This window comes from Sceloporus undulatus, chromosome 5 (genome assembly GCF_019175285.1).
Source record: "Sceloporus undulatus isolate JIND9_A2432 ecotype Alabama chromosome 5, SceUnd_v1.1, whole genome shotgun sequence".
Taxonomy (NCBI): domain Eukaryota; kingdom Metazoa; phylum Chordata; class Lepidosauria; order Squamata; family Phrynosomatidae; genus Sceloporus; species Sceloporus undulatus.
The window spans coordinates 166,250,500-166,270,154 of record NC_056526.1 but is presented as its reverse complement, the minus strand read 5'-3'; the positions used below and the strand labels follow the sequence as shown (position 1 = coordinate 166,270,154).

General features: G+C 37.7%; 1 protein-coding gene across 2 annotated transcripts in view; it reads right to left on the bottom strand.

Annotated features, from left to right (window-relative positions):
- The window catches only part of COL25A1 (collagen type XXV alpha 1 chain), a 374,446-nt gene that overhangs the window by 74,415 nt on the left and 280,376 nt on the right, over positions 1–19,655 (bottom strand). For both annotated transcript variants that reach the window (XM_042469542.1, XM_042469543.1), the window contains exons 14-17: positions 18,956–19,000; positions 4,978–5,022; positions 2,118–2,144; positions 656–700 (exon numbers count right to left, since the gene is read on the bottom strand). In XM_042469542.1, the coding sequence (XP_042325476.1) occupies positions 656–700; positions 2,118–2,144; positions 4,978–5,022; positions 18,956–19,000 (162 nt within the window). The remainder of the gene's footprint in view (positions 1–655; positions 701–2,117; positions 2,145–4,977; positions 5,023–18,955; positions 19,001–19,655) is intronic.

The following is a 19,655-nucleotide window of genomic DNA, read 5'->3' as shown; positions in this document are numbered from 1 at the left end:
TGTGCAGAGAAGCAGCTGTGAAAACCCCTGGTATAATATTTATTTATAATTTATTAACAGGTTGGAGTTCTTTTCTAATGTCACACAATGGATTTGGGTATTTGCAGGGTTGGAAATACACATCATTATCTCCTTTTATTCTAACAAACAAATAATGGAGGCTATGTTGGTGAGGTAGCAATATATATGCCAGTTGATTAAATATTTTTAATAACTTCAAGACATGCTGGAGGATTTGAGGATACAGGACAACTCAGCGGCAACTCAGTCATTTTGCTAAAAGAAAAATTCTAGCTAAGCAGCATGTACCTTAAATTCTGGTTAAAAGCTTTTTTAAAAAATTTTCCTGTGGTTGTGGATGATTATATATATATCTATCAATCAGGGTATTCAGTACAAAAGAGCCTGTGTGCTGTAGTGGCATGAGTGTTGGACTAACACTCTGGAGACCATGGTTAAAATCCCTGTGTGACCATGGAAACCCACTGGGTGATCTTGGCCAAGTCACACACTCTTGGCTTCAGAGGAAAATGAAGGCAAAGCCCCTCTGAACAAATCTTGCCAAGAAAACTCCATGATAGGTTTGCCTTAGAGTCATCATAAGTCAGTAATGACTTGAAGACTCACAACTAAGAAAATTCGATACAAAGCATACCTTTTCTCCTGAATCACCTTTGGCTCCACTATCTCCAATATCACCCTGTAAATTAAAATGAGTAACAAAACATTTAGAGTATATTTTTTCATTCACCCACAGCATCCCACAAAAACAAACAAACAAACAAACATGCAGGTATATAGATTTTTAAACAATTGTTTTCTTTTAGATTTGTTTAAAATAAAGCATAGTGTAATAGTTTGTATGTTGGAATAGGACTCCAGGAGTCCAAAGTTTGAATCACCACTCAGTCATGGACACCCATGGGTTGACCTTGAGAAAGTCATATACAGGAAGGGAATGGAGGGAAAACGCATGTTATCACACAGGAGAACGCTGCCAAAAGTCCCCAATCCATTCCCCATCCATCCCACAGCAGCCAATTGTGAAGAACAATTCTGTTCTTCAAAATCTGCTGCTGTGGCACAGATGGGGAACAGATTGGGGACTCCTGGTGGCATTGGCAGCATTCTCCCGCGCAGTAACATGCATTTTCCCCAGTTCCCTTCCCTTCCCGTTCCCTTCCATTCCTGTTCTCCAAGCCCTATGCAATAAACTTAAATCTCTCAAGATTTTCATCTGAACTGTGCATTTTCATCTCCAAAATTAGATTGACTGTACTGACTTGTTGGCTGAGTGACGATTCAGACTCCGATCTCCCAGGGTTCTAGTCCAGTACTTAAACCAGTATAGTACTGTGGCACCTGATATCTCTCTTTACTTGGATGAAACTCTCCCCATTTTTTCTTTACTAGATACTTGTTGCAATAAATAAATAAATAAATAAATAAATAAATAAATGGGTAACACAACCACCTGTTAATTAATATTAAATTCTTCAAAACAAACAGGCGTTCAGGTTATTTGTATTCAATACACTCATAAAAATCTAGTGTGATATGCCGCAATATTTATGCATTTGCTGATTCTCTCCAGTGTTATTCCTGAGTTACCTTCAGAAGATAATAAAAGTATCAGATATCTGAGCTAATGCCTTCCTGAAACTTTGGACTCACAGAAGAAACAATCACTAGTTAGGGCCCCATTCTTCAACCCTGTGTCCTTCAGATGTGTTGCACTACAGTTGCCCTAATCTTCCATTCAGCTACCAATTGAAAGATTGTAAGAGTTGTAGTCTGCCACAGCAGAGGGCACTGCATCAGGGAATGCTGACTCTGAGCCCTAACAGTGAATTTGCAGCTTTCCAGTTGCATTAAATAAACATCATTAAAATTTATATGCCAAACAATAGCTGCAAAGCAGAAATTTCTTTCCTTTTCTATGTTGTGAACTTAGCATTTTACTGTGACATTTACCCATTTATCCCTGTAGCATTGGAGACTGCACATCTTTACATAACTGGGCTTGTGATTTTTCAGTTTCCCAGCAAGATTGCACTTAGTGTAATTTGAACTTTACATAATTTTTAAGGTGTTTTCAGACCAGCTATGGGGCTTACCTTTTCTCCTTGCTGCCCAGGATCACCCTAATAAAAACAAAAGTAAAGTAGCAAGTAATGAGTGCTTCCAAACAGTAGGCATTGCACACCTATCTTGCATGCATTGCATACTGTACAAATTTCATTTAAACTGTGTAGATTTATGTTCATAATCTGAAATTGCTGGTAACAATAATTTATAATTTTTTTTAAAAAAATGTGATGCTCTATCTCATTTTCAAAAGTAGTGGTTAGTGAAAGTTTGTTTACGTATAATACAGGAGTAGGCATCTGGGCTGTATCAACACATTTTTAGCTGAAAATTGGTTGGAAATGTCACCAAAAATTGACTGAAATTCACTTCTAGTTTTCACTTCTTGGGTTTCCCAGTCAGTTTTTGCAGTTTTGGGGGGGAATATGGGTAGTCATGTGTTCAAAGGCAAGCTGCCACATTTTTGTGATTTTTTGGCCAATTTAAGGCTTTTTTTAACCTGAAAAAGCACTATTTTTTTCCCTGTGGCCTGCTTTGATATCTGCAAAAAAGAGTCTGGGGACAGCACTATCCCCACCTGTACTAGTAGTATTCAAAGAAGCAGCTTGTTAGCCAGTTTAAAAGACCTAGCAGTTGACAATGGCTTATGATAGAAATCTTTTTTCTCCTCAGTTAATCTTGAAGGAGAAACTGAATTCCCCCATACTCTATGACACGTCCTATGCAATCTTTAAAAACATTGTAAAGACAAAATCTATTGCGCATGCCTACAGTCAGCTTTTCATCTGTCCAATGTCAGCTATATATTGCAAGCTATTCACCTTATTTGCAACAACAGCTCCCAAAGTTCTTATACAACTTATGCTTCACTCCTTTATTAGAGTTGGTAAAGACTGGAGGAAAGCAATCCTTTTGAACATAAGACAACCTTCTCTCATTTTTTTAAAATTACAACCTATAGGTTGGAATATGAACGTTTTAGTGAGTGGTGGACCAAAGATTCCTGAAGTTTTAAGAATTTAGCAGGCATTTATATAATCTGAGAAAGCCACATGAGACAAGTTCAACTTGTGGCTCTTTAATGTACTTCTGATTAACAAGCTAGCATAGGCCAAGCCTCCTTTCAGTTCTCTGAACCTAACCCTGACAGCTCTACCAATGTAGATGCTTAGCTGCTCTGGCTCATTCAAATTCTATTTCATTACTCTGCAATTCTGATATATATCTCTGTGGAAATTAATTAAGCATTAAGTGTCATCAATGGGATTATAAAACTGAGAAATGACTGTTCTCCAGAGGCCAGTGTTCTTTCCTGATTGACAAAGAACAAGTCTATAATTTGTATATTTCATCTGATCAGCTGTACTAACAGCAGTATAATGTACAAATTCTGCTGAAAGGCAGATATGTGTCATGAGAAACACTAGCATGCCTGGTGCAATCAGAAAAGGTAGAGAAAGGCTATTAAATCCAATACAAATTATGTACCAGTAGTGAAAGAATGTATTCATGGAATTATAGAATCATAGAATCTTAGAAATGGAAGGAACCAAACAGGCTATTTGGTCCCTGATATACTGGAATACACAACTAAAGCACTCCTGAAAGATGTGCATTCAACCTCTATTTAAAGACCCCCCCAAAATGGCTAAGTCCACCACCCTCTGAGGCAATCTATTTCACTGTTGAACAACACTGATGATAAAAAAAGTTCTTCCTAAGGTTTAGGGGGAATCTCTTCTTCTAATTTGAATCCATTGGTTCATGTTCCAGTCTTTGCAGCAGAAGAAAAAAAGCTTACTCTGTCTTCTATATTCCTTCAGATATTTAAAGATAGCTATCATATCTCCTCTCAGTCTTCTCTTTTCCAAGCTAAACATACTCAGTTCCCCAGTCATTCCTTGTAAGGTTTGGTTTCCAGATCTTGATGATCATCTTGGTCACCCTTCACTTGACATGTTCTAGTTTGCTGATATCCTTTATTTTTTATTGCCAAGGGTGAATAACAGGGGAAAATTTTCACACATGCACCTTCCTCACTCACATGGGAAACTAAATTTTCACTTACTTTTTTCACTTAATTTTCATTTGGGACTTCAGCAATCTTGAGATGTGAATTTACCCCAAAAGAAGCATTTCAAGATATTTTGGTGGCATTTGGGGCAATCTTCAAGTGATTTTTGGACCACTTCTTTTAGTTGGAGGGTTCCTGTCCTGGTGCCTTCAAAAAAAGGGACTACAGTGGTCACATGTAATCCTTGGGCCAAATGTTGCTTTATTGTGACATCTTAAAGCTATTTTTGCTTCACCAAGTTGAGTCTCAAGCAACCATTGCTTCATGCTTAATTCTTGCCATTGTATAATAATCCGAGAGCTCTCAATCATTGGTCACATAGTAAATGAGAGCATAGATTTGTTCAAGATTTGACACTCATCACAGTGTCTGGGTGATTCAGAGAGTTTGCTAACTTCAAGTTCTAGTACAGAATGCATGGATCCTTTCTACTCTCTCATCCATCCAGCCTTTAGGATGAACACAGCTATGCCTGCCAGAATTTTCTAAGTTCTTTGGGATCATTTTCCTTTGCGTAATCCTTTACATCCTTTGTTACATTCTCCTACGTTTTACCCTCAACTTATCCATAGGTCATATCAAAATCCATAATTTTGGCCCCAAAACTTGCCCTCAACTTATACATGAGGTTGACTTATAGTTGAGTATATACGGTAGGTTCTTCTTTTAACATGAAGCTCTGAAGGGAAAGCATGGGAAATCCTTTCTCAACCAGTTCTGCTTCACAGATCATGGTGTTAAATGATATGAGAAAATAGTAAAGCACTCTGTACACAGAGGATGGACAGACAGACACCAGCATTTTATTTACAAACCTTAAGCCCTGCAGGTCCTCTTTCTCCCACTGCACCAGGTTCCCCCTAAAATGGCATGAAGGAAAAGTGATACAATCGCATTAGCAGAATTTATGGATAAGTGACAAACAATTTTAAAAAAACAGCAACAATATGTAGTAAACTACAAACTGGAATTATAAATCCCCTGGATTTTGGTGGGTGTGAAGGTAACCTAGCAGAGTTTCTGCACACATTGTTCTCAAAGGCATATAAGTACTTTTCAAGCTGCCAGTGAACCCATTCATCAAGGAGTACTTGTCACCCCCCCACCCACAGCAACAACCTACTTTCCTAATTTTTTGGTAGTCTGATGACCAGAGATTCATAGACTAACCAAGGAGGATGTATAAAATCCTATATTCCATAGAAATAGACATGTTATTCTTTTATAGCAGCATATATAAATCTTTATGATGCCAAAAAAGTCTTAGTTATTTTTTATAAAATCCCATAGTACACCTCTTCCAAGTTATTGCTTCTTGGACTGAATTACAAATGCAGAAAGCAAGATACACATCTGAATCTTTTCATTGCTGGATTTTAGACAAAGAATGGGTATAAAGCAAAGGAATATTCCCTGGCTGCCTACAAATTATATGAGAACTTGTAGATTCTAAGTACTTGCCAACAAATTTTCTCACATTAAGATTGTAAAACAGAGATAACAAATGACCTTGGCAGTGATTCTTAGTAGAAACCTCTATAAATGGATATTTATTGGGCAAAACGACCATAATTTTACATATGGGATCTGAGCTGGCAGTAACTGGCCAAGAGAGAAGATTGTGGGCTTGTAGTAGATAGCTGGATGGAAATGTTGACCCAGTATTTGGCTGCTGTAAAAAGATAAATCCCATGTTAGGCATAATTAGGAAAACTGTCAAGACCATACTGCCCTTAAATAAATTTTGGGAGAAACTATAGTTGGAAAACTATGTAGGTTGGAAGCTTTGTGAATGTGTTTTTCAATCCACTTTACTTGACACAATCCTTATAGTAGTGTGTTCTGTTTAAGAAGGAGAGATGGACTCCAAACCCTGATGTTTTAACTTTATAAATAAAGATGTCCTTGCCTCCTGCCTGTCACAGAATGCAAAAATACACCCACCTACAACATGTTGTTCACTTTCCTGCCCCCCTCCTTTCTTTATCTCTTCTTTTCTCAGGCTTTTTTTTTCTGGATTGTGTTGGATCACTGTTGGCTCAGTTTCAGCTCCTGTTACTGTGGACAAGGCACTTGGAGCCTCTCAGCTAACCACGTATCTTCCCAGTTCCTGCTCATTGTAGCTTATTCAAGCTAGCTGAGTGGATTAAAATGGATCCAAGAAGTGGTGAAAGCATCAATGACTGAGGTCCCAAAAACATCTGAGGAAGTAGACTGAAGTCTACAAAAGCTCCTGCTGCCAACCTCTTTCTTTCAGTTAGTCTCAAAGGTGCTACAAGATCTCTCTACATACTGAGGTCCCTACTTTACTTAATGAGGAGGTGGTACAACCACATCTGAGAAAAATTATCCATGGACCCAGAGGCTCAATAACTTCCACTCAGAGGCATGTGTGTGTGTCACTTCAAGACATCTGCTTACTTAAAACAACCCCATGAATACAATAGAATTTTTCTAGGTAAGAAATATTCAGATATAGTTTGTCATTGCTTTTCTCTGCAACTAATTTTACAGCTCCTGGCAGTTCTTGGAAGTTCCCCATCCAAGTGCTAACCAGGCCTGACCCTGCTTAGCTTTCAAGATGAAATGGGATCTGGCACTCTCAAGGTATTTAGACATCTGTGGCAATACTCCCTCCCCTTTTAGCAAACGTACTAACATTTTTTGGTAAGTATGGGAGACACATTGCAGAAATAATCCAGTTTGAGACCAGTTTCACTGCCCTGGCTCACTGCTAGGGAATCCTGGGAACTGTTGTTTATTGTGGCACCAGAGCCCTCTGAGAGAGAAGGCTAAATGTCTCATAAAACTAGTTCCCAGGATTCCCTAGCATTGAGCCTGGGCAGCTAAAACAGTCTCAAACTGGATTATTGTTGCAGTGTATTTTAGACCTCAGTTTCAAAGATTAGAGGATACTAATTATGCAGCTATGGGGCAGAAATGATCACATCAGTGGATGATCTGTATCAGAAGGATAATAGGAGTATTGCCTGGTTACTTTATGTCAATCTGTTTGTGGCTTTTGCCATAATTGCCCATGGTATCCTTCTGGATCAGCCGTGCTGATAGGAAGTTTGGAATACTATCATAAAGGCTTTCCTATTTACAAATAAATTAGTCTTTATGTTAGGATACAAAATATCTGGGGTGGGGTAGGATGAGGTGACATCCTCCCCTCACACTTTATCATTCTGTATATTTACTTTTAAATATAGATGTGTAAGTAGAATGCACCTTGTTCTCAAGCTGAATCACATTTCTGGAAGGCTTATGGAAGCACTATGCAACTTGATAGTAAGGTGTGCCATTGATGAGGTTTTTTTGTTTTTGTTTTTTGTTGTCAGAATTGAGAACTGCAGCCTCAGCATCCTCTAGTGGGCAATAATCTCCTAAGTAAATAGTCAAACCAAAATAGACTAAGACTTCATGATTCTTCTTTCCTCAAACCCCAGCTTCCAGTAGTACTAAGTGCTATTCCTTTCATCTGTCTACTGCCCTGTCCAGTCTAATCTCAGAAGATTGCATATGCGCGCACACACACACACACACACACACACACACACACACACACACAGTCACACAATAGTTGAACTGTAATAAAATATATCTATCCTCCAGCACAATCACTGCTTGAAGGGATTGATACCACATGTATTAAAAAACCTGTTGAGTAAGACAGCCAACAGTCTGTTTAGTTTTGTTAGTAATGTCTTCAAGAGGGTATCTGAAAAGGGCAAAAACACCCTGAAATGTATTTGGCAATGGCATCTGGGTAACAAGAGTTCTGATCAATGGTTGAGAACACATATATTTGGAGGATATATCCTATTCTCAATGCCTAGTATGATTCAAGCACAGCATGGTAACTGAAGGGGATATAATGGATAATCATCATGTCAAAGTTAGGGTTGGTTACAAAGCAAAACAGTTCCTGATGATGTGTTCATGTCAGAGTTCATATTTGCAATGAAACATTTTTGGACTGCACATCTCCTTGGTGTAGCTTATGAGCCACTACCATCTTTTTTGGCACAAGTATTGTATCTGACACTCAATTATTATTTTCAAGTACTCTTTCTATAATGACTTGCTCAATGTTAAGGTCACCATTCATAGATTCTCCTTCTAACAGGACATAAGGAATGAGCCTTCTCAACAACAGACCTGTCCACTATACATTTATGAGACTATCCTGTAATTTGCTCCACTCATTTCAAGAGAGGATCAAATTGTTCCACCAGCTTGTCTTGGTGAGACTGACAATAAATGACGCTATTTCTAATCTCATTCATTGGTTTTCCCTTTTGAAATATACATAAGACAAAAGAAGTCTTACAGTGAAGAAAAGTTTCCACAACATCCTTAATGACATAAACATACTCAGTTACAACCATGTTTCTCCAAATACACTGCACTTTTAAATAATCTATATATAAGTGGATACTAGGCAAGGGGTACTCTACTTGGAGAAAAAAATACTTTGTAGCTAATAGCCTCCATTATATGTTTGCAGACCGTATCAAGGTTGTAGTAAGGTAAAGTTTGTAATAATAGAACTCTGTTCAGAACTAGTCTAAGCTTGAAAATGAATTTTTAAATAAAATAAAACCTACAACTCTCAGAATACTCCAGGCTGCATGCCAGACACCATTCTGATTGGAGGATTCAGGATTCTGGAACTTTTGGTACAAACAAAGCACAACTTTCCAAAACTGTATTTTCAGTGTTGATCACCAGCTCCCATTATTTTCCATAGCTCTCATACTTCTCTTCTCTTCAGAATGTACAAAATAAACCTCATCACTTTCAGTTGTCATGTGTGGGGTTTTTTTTAAATCTCTCACTTTTTTTTTACAACAAATCTAAATAAAATATATATTTTCTATTATATTGGGGCAATTTAAACATTGTATAATATTAGGGAAATATAAAAAAGAAGGGACTTTATTTATTTGCATAATACTCTCCTTTGGAGTAGTTTAATATTTCATAGCAGTTAATGCAGAGTTTCTCCTTGTCTGACCTACATTTACATTCTCTCTGCATGGATGCAGTTTCCAAACACTATGCAACTTTGCATAACTTTTTGGGGTAACTTGCTGACTGACAGTATTGATTAAAATATATGTAGTGTCACCATTCACAACAGCCACGAGATGGCTTTTTTCTTGATTCCTTGCATGCATCATGGCCATAGTAATTGCTTTGTCTAATGTCAGGTCATCCTGATATGTATATTTATTACATAATGTTTTATGGATGCAATTTCCAAACACTTGATGCCAATTTATGTGTGCTTCTAGTATTCCATGCTCAAATGATTTAGCTCATTCTGTGGATTTTAAATCAACCACTGTTTATTTATATCACGTAGAAATGTTGTGATGGAATGGCTTAAAATCAGACATAGAACACAATTCCCTAGTGAACTGATCCATCAGAAGCAAGGATGCAGGACCTAGTTTGACTAAGGCTGCATCACCACTGCAGAATGAATGTAGTTTGATACCGTTTAACTGCTCTGGCTCAATGCTATGGAATTATGGGATTTGTATTTTTCTGGGATAGTTAGCCTTCCTTGTCAGCTCTGGTGCCATAAGAAAGTATAAATCCCAGGATTCCATAAAATGGAATCATGGCAATTAAAGTGGTGTCAAACTACATTATTTCTGCAATACCAAAATACCTCAGTTTGAAGGGCTGCCAGAGGAAAGCCCTTTGTAGAGTTCTCCAGTCCAAATCTGATTCATAAAAACATAAGGAAAGAGACCAGTATTCTTTTATTTAAGATTTAAATTTTCATAATGACTCTGATATATCATGTAAAAATATGTGATATTGGTTTCTAAAAATCCTTTGCCTTAGAAACATTTTTTTAAAAAGCTTGTGAATGCATTCTCTCTTATAGAACTTCATCCAGGAATCTCTTTACAGTTCCAAGAAGTACTTGTAAGAAATATAGGAGCCAAAGGGAAGCAGTAAAGTGCAGGGAAGGAAAGAAAAGTTGGTTTCCTGACTGTTGGGAAACCCCCTTTAGGAAGAAAAGTAGAGCAATAAGATTTTTGTGCAGTATTCTCCCAGTACAAAGGTCCAAAACACACTGCAGAAATAATCCAGTTTGAAACCGCTTTAACTACCCTGGCTCAGCGCTAGGGAATCCCAGGAATTGTAGTTTATTGTGGCATAAGAGCTCTCCGGCAGAGAAGGCTAAATGTCTCACAAAACTAGTTCCCAGAATTCCCTAACATTGAGCCAGGGCAGTTAAAGTGGTCTCAAACTGGATTATTTCTGCTGTGTATTTTTGGACCAATGCCTCTAAAATGATGCTCCTTTTTGTAAAGTTCTTTTACATCTTCCCAGTCCCTTTTTCTTTCTTGTCTTTTGCCTAGCTGGACATTTTTTAGCATTATTGGCATGAGGAGGGAGGTGAATGAGAATTGAAGAAATACAGGCTTTCAGTGCCGAGTTGCAGTGGCATATCCGTAGTAAACAATGCAATAAACAAAGAATAAGATTACAAATTGAATCTCCCTTATCCAAAATGTTTGGGACTACAAGTGTTTGGGATTTGTTTATCTTTTTTGGATTTTGCAGTATTTGAAAATACATAATGAGATATCTAAGGAGTTATTCACACTGCAAAAATAATCCAGGTTGAATCTCTGTTGTTCACATGCATTCCAATTAAATTTGGGAGGGGGCTGCCACAAAAATAACTTAATCCAGGATAACGGATATTGGTTTTTTCCCAAGTTTAAAAAAAAGATTCACATTGTTGGTAGTGTGAATAACTGGTGCAAATAGACCTGGGATAAAACACTGAAAGCCTTGAATGTGTTTTGAATGTATTTGAATCGCTGGCTCCATCTTTATTCTAATGCTTGCACATGTGAGCAACTGAATTTGCAGAGATGTGCATTGATCCGTTTTCCTAATGTAAATAAGAAACCCAGAATGTGAGAATGATATGATTCACACCACTGTGCTAAAAAAAATGATGTCTGAATGACCTGTTAGAGATGGGACTCAAGTTTAAAAATGATGTGCATTCATTTTTGGAATAAATGCACTTTATACAAAAATACATACATACATACATACATACATACATATAGATAGACAGACAGACAGACATGTTATACAAATAGCCTGAAGGTAATTTTATACATATTTTTAAATAATTTTGTGTATCCTAAATCATCAGAAAGTAAAGGTGTTACTAGTCACCTATGTGAACAATTTTCGATTTTGGAATATTTCAGATTTTGAAAATCGGGATAAGGGAGATTCAACATGTAGGCTCTAGCTGATCCTACAACAGGCAAAGTAAACAGCAGCTGACTCTAGAATCCATTATTAAACATGTGTGAACAGGCAAATAGAGAGAGAAAAGGTGAGAGCTGACATCTCATCAGCTGCCCCCCATCATTTTTTTTAAAGTTACCTATATTTTTGGCCCACAAATGGATACTATAAAAAAAGGGGGAGGCTGGTAAAAGAAAAGGTTATCTTGAAGAAGCCTTCAAGAGGTTTTTAGAAGCTTCACAACATTTTTGTTTATGTAGCCAAGGTTTACCTGTCCTGGTCATTTCATCTTCACATGTCCATATTGTTAATTTAGAGTAAAAAAAAATTGCTAAATCAAGTTGAAATACCCTTCTTTGCTTGTGGTATAAAACCTATCCCTGTACTTTCCATGTTATTTCTGCCTCTGGTTCTAAGTTTTCTCTTAAAGTAGTAATGCACAGGAACACATCAACTTCATTAACTGGGGTTTAACTGTATTTGAATGTCCTCAAGTGTTCTCAGGATCTTTCTGGTCAGAGGTATACATGGGGGAGGTGGTTTGAGAACTGTGTTTCCTCCATAAAAATGTAATTTTAAACCGCATGTTTTTCTTCATGGAAAAATACACCAGAACACTTTGGAATACTTGAAGGCAGAGAGAATACTAAATAGATATATTTATTTTCTCCAGCAGTGGAGAGGAAAACACAATAATGATTTGCCCTAACATGCAAGGATGAAATAGTCAAGGATTTATATCATTTGTAAGGAGAGTGCTAGAAACAAACCTGTTCACATAAACATTTACGATCTAGTGGTTATATATATTGGTCTGTGTGCTTTAAATTGATTTTGATTAATTGTTCTATATTATTTTAAATTGTTTAACACTGCCTTAAGGTGTGCTATGAAATAAAACATCTAAATGCAGAATTTTATCAAATGTATCAAATATGAAGGAACAAAACCAGTGTCAGACTCTACTAAGATGACATAATCTTAGTTTGTGCGTGTGTGTGTGTGTGTGTGTGTGTGTGTGTATAAAAATATTTCCTACTAGTTTTCTGACTGCAGAACATCAAACACATGTTTCTATCATGTGGCAATTTAATACCTGTAGCCATAAGCTTAAGAGCCCTGTTTCAAAAAAGGAAAAAAGTATATACAGTGGGCCCTAGTTATTCACTGGGGTTTGGTTCCAATACCCCCTGTGGATAACAAAATCCATGGATGCTCAAGTCCCATTAAATACAATGGCATAGCAAAATGGTGTCCCTTATATAAAATGGCAAAATCAGGTTTTGCTATTTCGAATTTATATTTTCAATGTTTTCAAGTTGTGGATGCTTGAATCCATGGATAAAAAAATCTGTGGATAAGAAGGCCTGATGTATATGGAGAAATTCAGATTTCAATGAAGTTGCAGGCTAGACTCAAATGTTGTCAGATCTACAAGTTACCATCCTCCATTCTAGTATCAAAAACACTTGAGAATTGGAGGGGGGATTATACCTATAGTTTTCTTTGTAATTATCATTCCATGACATATTACCTTTCCTTTATCAATCTTTATACATGAATTCAAAGTTTGGTTTGCACTTTAGGTGTATTCCTGGACTCAGCCTTGAATCTGGAGGCCTAGATTTGTGTGGTGGCTAGATGTGCTTTTGCAAACTTAAAATCAGTGTACCAGCTGCACCCATTCCTGGAAGATGTCTGATTTGGCCATGATGACACATGCCTTGGTTACATATTATTTGGATTACTGTAACATGCTCTATGTGGGGCTGCCTTGAAGAGGCAACTTCACTAGGTACAACTTCACTTGGTATAAGTGAAACTTCACTTGATTAAAAAAAAAAGCTGCATCTAGTGGGATATAGGGAACATACAACTCTCCTGCTTCAACAGCTCCACTGGCCTCTGGTTTTGTTTCCAGGGACAATTCAAAATGATGGATAGGATCTATAAATGCCTATATGTCTTAGGTCCAGGCTATCTGACCGACCCTCTGAGCATGCCCAAACACTGAGATCTGCAGGAGTGGCCCTTCTTTCAGTCCCATCACCTTCACAGGTACAAAAGTTTGCACCTTCTTTGTGGATGCCGTAGACTACAGAACTCCTTTGAAAGGGAGGGCTAAAATGGCTTCCTCTTACTGTTCTTCTGTTGGCAGGCTAATATATTTTTATTCAGGTGAGCGTTTAGAACTGAAGGGTTTTAAGGAAAGTTCTGTAGGAGGGTGCAGTATTGTTTTTGAACTGTATTCATTTAAGTGTATTGTTTAAACTATTTTATCCTGAATCCTATATGGCAGTTACATGCACATAACCTGGGTCTATGCACTCATGACTGTTATATATTGGCAGTCTCTTAATAGCAATTAGTTTAGGGTCTACATAGGGACTGTGAAAGTCACCAGTCTGCACTTACCAGGAAGCAGTTACGGTAGTCAATGGGGTGGGGGGGTCTGTTCCCTTGTTGTTTGAGAAGCAGCTGGCTGCTGTTTCCATCTACTTCATGCAAGGAATCTCTTGTGTCAGAGAGAACTGCAACAGAAACCCTGTTTCTTTCTATTGCAATGGGATTGCTCATAGGAGGGGTGGAAATGGCAGCCAGATACTTCCTGAGCAACAGGAGAACAAATCCTCATGGATCACAGTAGACTGGGGGAGTCAAGCTGGAACTCACAGCCAGGCAACAAAACTGTGGTGCTTGTACATACATAAAGAACAAACAGGATTCTGGTCATTATTAATAATTTAATTCTATTTTACTGGTACTTTTGAAATGTTTTTAATTATATTATAGTCATTTAAATTTGTAAGCTGCCCTGAGTCCCAATCCTGGGGTAAACAGTGGGATATAAATTAAGATAATAGTGATAGTGATAAAAGTTTTGTAATAAATAAAATATTTTCTATTTAAAAAAGGAAGATTGATTTTCCCCTACATATAGAAATGCTTTTGGGGTGCTTTGATTGTGAGTTCCTGCATGGCAGGTGATTGGACTGGGTGGCCCTTGTGGTCTCTTCCAGCTCTATGTCAGTGTACCTTATCAGACACGTCCCCCCCCCCATTATGGGTACGGGAAGGGGCCGCTCGGGGCCATGCGAGTCTGAGAAAAAATACATTTTACCGCACCCCAAATGTACTCAAAATGACCCTATTCCATCGCCCAGCACCAAGCCGTTCCCATTCAGGGCTGAGGCGTGTCCTTTGGCTTCCAACTGAGGCAAAGGACAAGCCTCAGTCCTGAATGGGAACAGCTTGGTGCTGGGCAACGAAATGGGGCCATTTTGAGAATATTTTGGGGTGCAGTAAAAAGCGTTTTTCTCAGACTCGTGCAGCCCTGAGTGTCCCCTTCCCATACCCATAACGAGGAAAAAATGTGTCTGATAAGGTCCCATGAGTCTATAATTTTGCTCTTTATCAAGTTTCTGTGTGTGTCAAAATATCTTACATTTCAACAAAATAATTGGGAAAGGCACATTTAATGGGGAAATTAGATTTTTCTGTTTCTAACCATAGGACAGATTGTTTAAAGCTGCCTCACCCCATCTTACTCACCCCCAAAGTCTAATGCCACTTGTTTTACTGTTAACTGTATAAACAAGGCAGCGGGAACAAAGCAGTTCTTTTGATATGCCCTCTACTCACTCCACCCCCAATTTAATTTCAAGCCAGTGTTGAATTCACTCCACCCCCAATTTAATTTCAAGCCAGTGTTGAATTACTACTTTTCAACATGCTTTTCTCCTCTCCTTCCCACCTGCCTGAGATTTTAAATTACAGTATTTGTTTTAAGGTTGGAAACCTCTCCTGGCCTACTCACCAAGTGAAAGTAAGTGAGAAGTCTTTTCAGCAATACTCTGATGGCTCACAAAACCTGTCTGAGAATTTGTGAACTGTATGCAGTGATGTTCATTTTTTTTATTTCCATTTTTAATAAATATCAAGTATGAGCAGCTGATTTATACATAAGGGTAAAGCTAGCCCCTTACAAGAAAAAAAGGGATATGGAGAAAATCTTTCTGGGAAAAGGGAGTGAGAGAGGTAAGAATGTGTTCAGTGTAATAAATAATACTAAAGAAAAATCTTGTTTGCTGCACTAACACTAAGAAATCAACCCAGAAATGGATAATGGTATATTTACAAACACATACTGTTAATGTGCTGATGCTTTAAAAAATAGAAATACTTTTGTGTTTTATCAATTTGTTACATAAAAACTCAGTAAGAGAAAATTAAATATAACACTTTTGCATTCAGTGGACAGGATACAGATCAAGTTTTAATAATATGAAAGAGTGGTTGTACCTATTCATCTTGACTAATTTTTCACATTGATTTCAATGACACTTAGGTGCCATTCAAACTTTTGTTTTTTATTAATGAAAATTACACAGCACAAGGAATACTCTAGTCTTCGGCTGAGCTTTCTCAGAAAATTAGGCTATAAGTCAGGTAATGTGCAAGCACCAGAATGACATGGTTGGGACTAGCATGGATATTTGGCCAATACTAAAACTTTAAAAAGAAGGAATCTGTAGTTTTTATATGTATTAGCTCCCATGTTTATTTTTACATGTATCAGGTATATGCCTGTTTTGCACAGGAAAAAAAGCATTTTCTACATTATTTTCTGTGCAGGAAATGCTGTTCTCTGTACAAAACAACCATGTGTAAATTTGGCACAGAATAAATCCCAAACTGTGAAGAATCCCATTAGTCCAGGGGTCTTCTTGTCAGGGTTTCTTGGCATTCAGAAAATAAACAAAAAGGGTTTTCAACAATTTAAATATATTTTTGATCCCCCCCATTAGTTCAAGTTACCATATTCAAACGATTGACAGAAGGCATCCACAGGACTGCTTCACACAGTGCCTAGAATTGTTACTGTTATAGCTCCCAGAATCCTCTAGCCAGCATGGCCAGTACAACTCTACATGTGCTATCATAATGGTTTAAGGAATACAGATTTCTTCTTAAGGGCCTTCTATTTGCATTTAAACCTACAGTAAAATCAAGAAATCTGTATGGTAGTGCCAGAAAGCACTAGCAGGCATCCCACAGCAACCTTCAGCTGAGTCTGTTTTTGAAAGCCGGAACACTGATTTCTCAAAAGGCCTTAACTCTAGTCTGAGACTGCAGACGTCTGCAATGGACAATGAAAGAATTAAGCCAGGCACTAAAGTTATTCCAGCCTCATTTCACATCATGTCTTGCATAACAATACGCTGCATCTTACAAAACTGGCAGAATTTTGGCTTCCCATCCTATCTGAAGGATTAACCTTCTGGCAGCAAAATTTTGACTAGAAATGCTGAGCTACTGCCAGATTCAGAAGACTGATGTTTTAAAAAGAACACCTGTGCAGACATATTATTAACTCTTTTGTGTCAATTTATCTTTTGGCTTTGATCCTTCAGCTGTAATCTATCTAGCATGTGGGCAGTTCATTTATGCTTGTTTACCATGTATGAGAATAGAGGTTTTGTGACAACCTTCCCTAAAACCGGCCTGGGTCCATAATAATTAAATCTAGAATATAAATCTCCATGGAAAGTTACCAGAAACAAAGTGTTCTGTATTGTTTTATAATACCAAAATTGGCTTTATCAAAGGCAGAGTGATACAGCAGCCTCAGACAGCATATGCTGTAATGTAACAGCAAGGTATTGGAGGACACTTGTCCAGACTTACACTTCCCAAGTTAGCCTGGTGCCTTCATATGAAGTTAAAGACACTGAAAGGCCAGCCTGGGGGCAGAGTCAGGGTGCAGCGTCCTGATGAAGCATGCCTGACTCTGCCCTCCAGGGCACCCTGACGGTGTGCGGTGTCATGGTGTGAGGTTGCCATGGCCCCAATCCAGCCAGGAAAGGGATGGTGTTTCTGTAGAGCCCCACTGTTCCCAACAGAGCCTGGAGCTTAGTCTCAGGGCCTAGTCTAGGTTCTCTAATATCAGAATCCAGCCCTCTTCTCTAGTCCTTGAGGTTAGGAAAAGGAATTTTAGGGTAAGGGTATTACTTTGAAAAGTCTGCATATATATTTTTCACCACTTGTTTGGTATTTTAAAAAATTTGAATGGCATACTCTGTGTAAAAGTGTTTGAAGCGTAAGATATCATTTCTAATGACATCACTAGCATCCACCCTCTGAGACATCACAAAGGGTCATCTTTATTTCTCACACTGTGGCCCTGAAATTTCATGGCCTGGGTTCATCTTGACCTGGCAAACCTAGTCCCATGACATGTTGAAAAAATATTCATGAAACTTTGGCCTGTGTTGAATAAAAATGCTGAAGAAAGATTCAACTTTCAGCACAGCTTTTGTACATGGAATGGGAGAGGATGACATCTCGTTCTTGCTATCAGACACCAAAATGTCTTTGACCAGCCCAGTTTAATGTGCTTAGTATTTTCTTCATAGTAAATCAGTAACCACAGTGTTTATGGGTATGCTATGCATAACATTATAACAGCTATGTATAACACTGTACAAAGAACAAGTTTTAAAAATAATTGCTAGTTACAGCCAAGAATTGCACACTGGTTGTTATAAATATTATACTACAAGTCACATTTTTAAACAATGCAGGTACTGTTAGCATTCTTGGCTTCAAATTTTATGTATTTAGGTAAATAATACTGCTGTGTACAATGACTTGTCCTTCTATAAGTGTAGTGACTCCATTATGTTATGGCATCCCTAGCATTTTAAACACAGAGTTTGATATAAAGCTTAATGCTCCTGGGAACAATAGATGCACAGTACTTTTCTGCTGTCATGCCAGCTTTGTCAACAGCTTTGCCAACAGCCTATAGTGTTGATGTGAAATACCCCCACTGTTTTAGTAAGGCGTTGAATACAGGCTGCCAGTCATGGTGAACTGTGACACAATTCGGTGACAGAACTGAGGGGAAATTGAACTATTGAACACATTTCACTGGTGATCTAAGCCAAGATTATTTCTTTTCCCATTTAGCTTTACTTCAGATCATCTTCATCTCACCTCCTGCCAAATGTGTTTGTTTGCTCTTTATCTCTCTCTAGGATGGAGTTTATTTTCTTCATGTGTTTCTTATCTCACTAAATTCCACTATAATCTCTTAGTCATCAAGAAAGGCTAAAACCTCAGTGCACCATTGCATTTTTAAGCCTATGACATTTCAGTTGGACTTGTACACACAGAACACTGTATTGGGTTCCATCCAGTTTAAAAAACAGATTGTTAATTCTTTTTAGTGCCATAGTTGTTTTATCATTTGTATTTTGATATCCAATAAACTTACAAACCATTTTTGTGATTTACCTAAATGTTCACCTGTTTTTTTAAATTACAAAATGAAGTCATTTTTTGACACAGTGCATTTACAAAACTAATATTCTACACAAACGTAGAGTAAGGCTCAATGGATTCAGTCTTACATTTGAATGGATATCCCTAGGATTACACTATTAAACTAATAACAAATAGAGCAGAAATAGTGTGTCACTTTACCTGTTTTCCATCCATTCCTGGAACACCAGGTGCACCAAGTGAGCCCTGCAGAAAACCACATATTTAGTTTTAACAAAATTCTATCAAAAGGTTCTTGAAATCTCTCAATTTAAATGCAGTGCTTATGGCTGTTGTCAGGGAGCAAGTCCCTTGAATGCTGACTTGTCATGCACAGGACTGCACATTTAGTCTACTCTTCTAAATGTGGACCATAATTCTAACTTTAACCCACTGAATTAATAAAGGAATTTTCCTGTAAACCAAGAAGTTTCACTTAGACAAAATAAAACTTCTTTCTATATTGTAAATTCATTTAAATTTAAATTTTTCTTCACACTTTTAAATGTGTGCTAGAAAACTTTTAACAGTGGTGGCAGGTGACTTCCATGTGTGTGGTAGTGAACTGAGTCCTGGTTTAATGTGGATTTTAAAGAAGATATCCAAGGTACAAAACCTAGGTCCAAAACACACTGCAGAAATAACCCAGTTTGAGACCACTTTAACTGCCCTGGCTTAATGTTAGGGAATTCTGGGAACTGTAGTTTTGTGAGACATTTAGCCCTCTTTGTCAGAGATCTCTGGTGCTATAATAAACCGTACTTCCCAGGATTCCCTGGCAGTGAGCCAGGGCAGTTAAAGTGGTCTCAAACTGTATTATTTCTGCAGTGTGTTTTGGATGCTAGTTTGGAAATATGGCCCA